The sequence below is a fragment of the Fulmarus glacialis genome, unplaced genomic scaffold, assembly GCF_000690835.1.
Source record: "Fulmarus glacialis isolate BGI_N327 unplaced genomic scaffold, ASM69083v1 scaffold12278, whole genome shotgun sequence".
NCBI lineage: Eukaryota > Metazoa > Chordata > Aves > Procellariiformes > Procellariidae > Fulmarus > Fulmarus glacialis.
In genome coordinates, this window is record NW_009230188.1 from 14,699 (window position 1) to 22,791 (window position 8,093).

Below are 8,093 nucleotides of genomic sequence, written 5' to 3' on the forward strand. Positions count from 1 at the left end.
CAGAAATAACTTTAATCCTGTTCTTTGCTTCACATACACTTTGTCCCAGTGCCGTTCTTGATTCTAATAAGCAACTTAGAAAAAGAGTAGGCTTTAAGTAGGGAAAAAATTGGAAAAAACTGCTAGAAAAGCAAACTACTTTTCATCAGCTAATACGTGTTATCATCTCTTTGCGGTAACAGCCGCTCCGACACCCTGCCAAATTTGTGCAAAAGTGGAAACCGCTGCCTCATACAGAAGCAGGTTTGACTCCCGCTTCTAGAAGACAGATGCTTCACGGGTCCCACGAGTTTCACTCCAAGTATCAGGCAGAATCTGCTGCCTTGGAGAAGCAGCGATCAGCAAACTGAGCAGCGGTAACCTCACTGCACGTGAAGTACGGGCTTCGGCTGAATGATTGCAGCCAGGAAAGCAACGGCTGCCCCAGCTCCTGCTGCCTTCAGCGCTCAGCGGAGGCAGGAGCCCCTGATCTCCGCCGGCGCCTGCCTCCAGCCTGCATCTCTCCCAAGTCAGCAAGTCCTGCAGAGACTCGGGTCTTGACGCCTTCCTTACAACACTGCCGCAAAGTTTGAAAAGGTCTGGTTTTAGGGGCTAAAACTACTCTTGGCTCAATTACAGACTTCTGTCCTGAGGTGTAACAGCAGAACGGGACGAAATTACACTCGACTGAAACAATGGGCACTCTTTGTCAAGGCTGAGGGATACAGGCACAGTAGTTCCTAGAGCTGAATAAGGAGATGAAAACACAAAGCCCCACTGAGAGCACTGGCACGAGGAGCTGGCACACAGAAGTAAAGCATGAGGCAAATATACAGTAGACCCGAAGTGTTTTGGCTGAAGTGTGCATCAAAAGCTACTGAAAGGGCTATGAATCAATCTCATTTACATGATAAAAGGCTGTCATCTTACCAAGTCATTTGTTTAAAAAAAAGAAGATGAAGGTGTTTGACAACAAATGGCAACACATTAGAATAGACACCAATGGAAAGTGGGTTACCCACATTTTCTGCCTTAAGAGGTGCAGGGGCCTTGCAGTAATAGGTCAAAAATCGAGCCACTTCCTCCCGTAAACTGAGAAAGACACAAAAGCAAATATCGATTCAGCTTATTCTCCAAGAGGCTGGGCCTCCCCAGGTCCACATCTCAGGAAAATAAAGCCAGGGCACAGTAAAGTCTGGTGAAAATAGCTAGAACACAGGCCCATGCCACAGACGTGACTTTTACACGTGGCAAAAGTGTCACGGATAATGTCTATAACGGTGCATACATTTCTGATGAGCTTTAATCGAGGCACAGGAGAGAAGGAATAAAGTCCCCAAGTGTTCACTATGTTTCAAAGAACTGTTTGGAGTTACCTAATTTGTTAATGTACACAGTGCTTTTAAAACTGTGTTTGCTTTAGAAAATTTGCATCTTCTCTCGCATAAAAGGATTTTTAACTGGATGAACGGGTAGGGCAGCTAATTTACAGTTTTGCAAAGAAAAAGATGATTAAATGACCTAGAAAAGTTTTAACTAGTGAGTGTAGCAGAAGCGGATTGTATTCATCCATTCTGCTTATCAGACAAGTAGTCAAAAAGAGGAGCGTTACAGAAGACTTACAACATATGTCCCTTCCAGTCGGGATACTGAAGCAGTGGAGGCTCCATCAGATTCATATCGGTCTGTGTCAGCTGGGAGCAATGAGAAGAACCATTAAAAGCACAATCACCGATATCAGAAACATGGAGGTAGACGGGATCCATGTACAGGCACATACCTGCATAGACACACACAGACGTGCAACTTCAACAGTTGTAAAACTGGATTGAGAAAGCCGCTGACCATCAAAATGAACGCAGCTTGGAGAAGCAAGGACCAGCAAACTGAGCAGTGAGAACTTCAGGTTATGTGAAGTATGGGCTTCTCCTAAGTTACTGCAGCCAAAACTTCGCTGCACAGAGACGTACAAAAAGGACGCAGAACGGGCAATACACACGATGCCCATAACCTCTTACGCCTGCAGGAGACTTTCTCAGCAAACGAAGCAACCCAAAGAGTCCCAAAGAGTGTTTCGCCCAAGCTCTGAGGACAACAGCTTTCAGCTGGAAAGTAAGTCCCAATTGTGAAAGCTCAGGTCTAGACTGTCAGAAAAGATTCTGAATCACAGTCAGATACGTATTTTCTTTAATAAACTTTCAATATATTAATTTTTTAACGAAATCTAGCTTTCATTTACATCTCAGTTCCAAGTTACTGCAGCTCCTTCAGATCTATAATGCTGATAAGTTTTGGTACGTGTTAAAGCATAACGGGAGCTTTCAAAAGACAGGAGAAAAATGAAATTATCTTCTTGATAATTCTTCCCCGGGGCAGGCACTTTGTTCCTTGTTAGGAGTTCATTTTGATCTCACAGGCAGATTCACCTGAACTGTCGAGCCCTTTTTAATGTTTACATTTAGATAAAGTATGCACACTGCTTTTATCTAAATATTTTCAAGGTTGTAAATATCAGGGTTTCCATAATCCAGTTCCATGAAGTTGCAAGGGAAAGCACAGCGGTGATACGGGCAGAGAGAAGAGGACATTTTACACGAACAAAAAGGGAACCAACAAATATTATGTACAAGGTACCTTCCAAATATTTAATGGCAACCAAATCTATGAGTTAATATTAAAAAAGGTGAGGGTGGGGGGACACGACAAGTAGGTGATAGTGCAAGGGAGGAGGGAAATTCAACATGCAGTGTGAAAGTTTCTCACATAATAGCAAAACCACGATATTCTGTATTGGTGTTTTAATAACTGGTGCCAAGCTCTGGAGTTTAAAGACACTGTCCTTATCCCATGCAGGATTACAACCTGATATTATAGGATTAAAGTTCCTTTATTCAGCTGTAGATGTTCTTGAAGCCTATGTAGCACAGAACTGTGCCTCCTTAGATCTCTCTCCTAAACTTATCTAGAGAATGCAACATAAAACACGTCAGCAGACTTGGCCAAAAATGACTATGCAATAATAGAGAGGAGAACCCTTAAAGGTAATGCATTAAGGGCTAAGGAAACCAGATGGGCCAACTGAAAGGAAGACCATCCGAGATCGCACGCCACGAAATAGTCTCTAATTTAAGGGTCAAAAGTTGAAGACAGAAATCTGGTACATTACTTCATTCAGTGGAAACAGTAAGTATTTATTGTCCCAAACAGCGACAAATTATTTGCCTACAAGCCCAGCTGGCGCTGCATTCAGTGGATCCGTACTGTAACTCCAGGCTGCGATGACTGAGAAGCTGGCAACGACATCTTTGTTCAGCTTGTTGCCACAAGCGTGATGGCTCATCTCGCTATAGCCGATGAAGCCTTAACTCATTTTCATAATAAGGCTAATTAAGATGCAGCTGACTACGGTCTCCCTCTGCACTACTTACTGCAGGCTTGGTGTTAGTTTTAAGGGGAAAGGACAGCGAAGGAAGGAAGGTGCCACCTACGCAGCCTAGAAGGCACCTTTTTCGTGCAGGCAGCAGCTCTGCCTTACCTGTTCTTTTAGCTGGAAGGCGGAGTGGTGGGGTAGCGTCCCCCCGAGGCAATGGAGTGGCAGGCAGAAATAAAACAAGGAACATCTTGAGGGTGGGAATTGGTGGAACGGGAGCAACCACGAACTTCAAACCGCAGAGGCCGACTGTCCGACCCTGAGCCACCTTCCCTCCCCACAGACAACGTCAGGTAGGAGAAACTGCCACCCGCCCGCCTCGCAGGCTGCACCTGGGCAGGGATTTTAACGGAAATCAAGAAACATTCCTCTACAGCACGGTTCTGTTCTTTGCTTTTGACTTTTTCTGCTTTTTGAGTTGTGCCGTGTGTTTCGTGGCTCTCCCTGGTGCAGCTGAACGAAGGGAGCAGGTAGCAGCCGACCCTGATTTCGAGAGACCTGAAGAGCTGCCACCGTTCACTGCTGCCACCCTCACACATTTCGGCTAAGTTCAGAACCGGGCATCCAAATCCTGTGACTTTATGACGGACAGACGTGAACACCCTTGACATTAAATAGAGTCCAAAACTAATTTCCAAACCTCTGTATTAAATCAACTACTGTCAGCAGGAGAAAATAAAACGCATCTTATTTTCATTTAGTTTTCTGACCAAGTACATCCCCAAAGGAAAACCCATCACGAAGAGGAACAGCAAAACACCCTTGTTCCTACCCTCCTGGAAAAATAACTTAAATAAATGGACAAATAGCTGGATTCAAAAGTGACTTCCAACAAATAAAAGATTCACAACGGAAAACTTTACCAGATAAACCTGAGCAACAGCAATAACTCCAGGAAAGTGCAAGCACTGAGGAGGAACTACGCAGCAAATTCAGTATTTCTTTTTGGAATAGGACTTACCCGCTTAGACATCAGGTCAAAGCAGAGTTTATTCTCACTGGTGCCAAAGTTTATTATACCCTAGAAAAAGAAATAGTTTATTGTTTATAGAACCAAAAACATGTGCAGACATCACCTTAGCTATCCCTTCACTAAACTGCCTCCAAAAAGCTTACCAAGGAAAAGTCAAAACACAGTTCACATAAACTGCACCACATGTAACTTGAGACACGTATCCATGTGTGTGGGCTTACATATATATCCCAGGCACTCAGCTGTTTAGTCAATAAACTGTCTGTAAATGAATATGTACTAATGGTTTATACTTCTTTACAGAATATGTTTAACTTAATCTTGAATTCACTCACTGGTATATACCTAACTACAAAAGAAACCCTAAAACAGTTCTGAAAAAAACGAGGTTTACCCTTCTGCAGCAGTTTTAAACAAGGTTTTGGATACATTTCTTTATCTAAAAGCATTTGTTTATCAGTCAGTACCATTCCGCTCCACTGATTTGCTCAGAAACCACATAAACATGTAGTCATGAAAAGTGGTTAGAACACTACATTTTCCCCGCTGGAGAGATGACCCTACAGTTCCAGGTTTAGGATTTGGCCCTGCTTATTTAGCACCACATTAGATCTTGAAGACTTCAAATCTTCAAAGCACATTTTCATTATTGGAAGAGGTTGGGTAAATAAATTTTTAAAAATGTGAAAGGAAATCTAAGCAACCGTACATTTATCATGTTACTGAAGTACAAGTCCAATTTTAGGTATTTGTTAAAAATACCTCCTACATACACAACAGTTGGCAGAAGAGGCAGTTTGCGCCTCACAATGCACCTTGTATCAAAAACTTCGCTGTGTTTTTCTGTCTTAAAAATCTAGTTTTCACCTCCCAACAACACAGTGTGACTAAGTCAGGGCTAATAACAAAACATTTTTAAAGTTTCAAGTAGTATCTGAATGCGGGATCTACTTAAAAGTAACCCACACATAAATCATTATTTATATTTACTATACTCGTTACTCCGTAATAATCTGCCATGAAGTATTAACGCTCAGCCTTTGTGCCACAAGGGGGGTATGATGAGCTACTTACAACCGAGCAGCCAAGCGTAAACAGGCAGAAAAAGTGCTGATTGTTAGTTAAAAGCAATTTAAAAAAAAAAAGTCTACTACTTAGTTGTATCTCCTGCACCCATCACCTGCAATAATCAGGTATAATCAGAGATGGTCTTCAGGGGGCAACAGAGGTGACGAAGTGAAAGGAGGAACAGGAGCTCTGTTCCTGCAGCTTTCTTACACCTTTCAAGGTCTACTACCGCTATTATTTCCCCGATAGGGAAATCAGAGCGTGCAACCTGAGCTGAACACGGCGTTCATCTTTGATATACAGATGATCTGCAAAGCTGCTTTTCATTTCTCTTCCTCAAACAAACAGCTTGACCCGCCATGTATTAGCGAGATCAAAAAAAACCCCACACTTTCAGCATATCTGTCAGCAAACCTCTAAGAAAGTTTTTTTCCTAGCAAGAAAGCCAGGAAAACACTTTGAGGTTCTCACTCACATTGGGGTTCTTGTCTTCATCATACTTGTCAGCATGATAAGCTTTGTACCCTTCCTCAGTGGAGCCACGAAAAATGTTGGCAATGTTGCCGCGAGCGGAGAGGTAGGGGCTTCTCTGGAAGTCGCTGGGGCTACAGAAGCCGTGCATGTCAACCCTCCTCTCGGCAAGCGGCCGAGCCCTCATCTCTTGCAGGTCTCCCCCTCTTCCTCCCATTCCCACAATTTCGGACAGTGCCTGGCTGAAGTCCAAGCCCCGAGGCATGGCAACGGAGGAGGATGAGCCGCTATGGCTCTGCTTGAGGATGCTGAGCATCTGAGCAAAGACATTGAACATGCGAAACTCATGCTCCCGCTCCAGTTCAAACCGGCGCTGCTCCAGTTGCATCCGACGCTCCTCCACGTCCAAATCCCGCTGAAATCGGCGTTCTTCCATCTGCAAAAAGCGCTCTTCCATGGCCCGCTGAGATGTCAGGGTCTTCAGCAAGAGATCATCGAGCGGGTCCTTCACGCGCTGGCCTTTCCGCTTTTTTCTCAGCCGATGCAAGGCAGAGAAGCCAGGCCGGGGAACCACGTTCTGGATCCGTGACGAGTTTGCCATGTTGGGCTCACTGAAACCTGTGAATACGTATAAGCAAGGAAGAAAAATCAAACGCGCCGCAAGTAAAGTGGCGTGGACATGCTTTGCTGCCTTCCCCTGCCCTTCCTAGGAAACACCCTTCCATTTACTGTAGGGTTTTACAGGAAACCCAAAGTAAAACCTGCCAGGTACATCTTGAAGTTTGCGAGTTTTTTTGAAGTTTAACTTCACACGTTGGGCACCCCATTATGCTGCCAGCCCCAGCCCCGTACTCGGCCTCTGAATTAACTTGAATGATCGTCAGTTCCCTCCACTGGACTAATTACGCATCCACCACGGTGAAGAGGACACAGCATTCCTTCCTAATCTCAGACGTTAACCTCACACTGGTTATCGTCTCTCTTCTTCCTCATCATGCCGTGCTCTTCCATCAGCCTGTCCTAGACTGGTTTGAAACCCCCAGGATTTCCAGATTGTACCCCTCCTGGCAGCCAAGCAACGGCCAACTCGCATCTCCTGTGAACAGGTACGCTGTTTCTGCCAGTGACCTTCAAAAACATCTCGTTTCCAAGTCCTAATGAACACTTTAGAAAGCCGGGCAATGCTTATCCCCAGGTATTCTTCATTGCCGAGCGTCCTAAAAGATTAGAGCCGGAAAATATTTTGAAAGAACGCAAGGAAAGTTTCACCTGCAGGTTTACAGTGTAGCCACGGCAGAAGAGGGTCTCCTGATACAATTCAGCATGAGGACCGCAGACAGCCCTGGTAACGTTCAAATGATACCAAAAAGCATGCAATTCTTTTTTTTTTTTTGATAAGGTAAGTACTGTCAGCATTATATGCAGAAATCTAGCACAAATGCCTAGCCCGGCTTACGGCAGACATGCCAGCCCTTTGGATTTCATACACAATATTTAGCCTAGCGCGGTAATTTTAGATTTTATTTACCTGCAGCAAGATACGTTTCGGGAATGGCCAGAAGACTATGAATGCAGATACCAGCCTTCTACGTTAAAGCTTTTTGGGACGTGGAAAAATAAGGATCCAAACGTCAGTGCGAAAACCAGGTGTCTATCTCTGCACCAGAAAAAAATCTCTCTTTCTGGGGAACCGGGCAGAAACCTTATGCTGGAATGTAAAAGGCTATCCCTACCTGAAGGTGAAACACTGGTTTCAATGGGAATCTCCACCCTGGAGATGGGAGAGTCGTTCTGGGCCCTCTCCAGGAAGGCTCTCTCCATCTCATGTTCTTCAGGGGAGCCCTGCTGGTAAGACATGGATGGTGGGGGCTCTGGGGTCAAGCAGTGTTCATCAGAGTTCACCTCCTCACATTTGATTTCCATCAGTTCAGGGTGCTGGGAGTGTCCAAAGGGCAGGGCCGAGGAGGCGAACTGGTGGTGGTAGCTCTCCACCATGCTGCCCTGCAGCACCTGCTGAGCCATCATGCTGCCGCCCAGGGAGCCGTAGGCCAGGGCGGGCCGGCTGGTCAGCACCCGGTCCATCACCTCGTAGAACTTCCAGGTCCGGCCGCCCCGCGGGGCCTTGCTGTTGTCCTTGATCCTCCGGTACTCCAGCTTCATCTTCTTGATCTT

At 45.1% G+C, this 8,093-nt stretch overlaps 1 protein-coding gene across 1 annotated transcript in view; it reads right to left on the reverse strand.

The window, feature by feature from the left end:
- Window positions 1–8,081, reverse strand: part of LOC104081396 (1-aminocyclopropane-1-carboxylate synthase-like protein 1) — a 14,838-nt gene extending 6,757 nt beyond the window's left edge. Inside the window, exons 1-5 of the mRNA XM_009584132.1 lie at window positions 7,655–8,081; window positions 5,926–6,539; window positions 4,371–4,430; window positions 1,603–1,673; window positions 1,002–1,071 (exon numbers count right to left, since the gene is read on the reverse strand). Coding sequence (XP_009582427.1) covers window positions 1,002–1,071; window positions 1,603–1,673; window positions 4,371–4,430; window positions 5,926–6,539; window positions 7,655–8,081 — 1,242 coding nt within the window. The remainder of the gene's footprint in view (window positions 1–1,001; window positions 1,072–1,602; window positions 1,674–4,370; window positions 4,431–5,925; window positions 6,540–7,654) is intronic.
- Window positions 8,082–8,093: the final 12 nt, after the last annotated feature.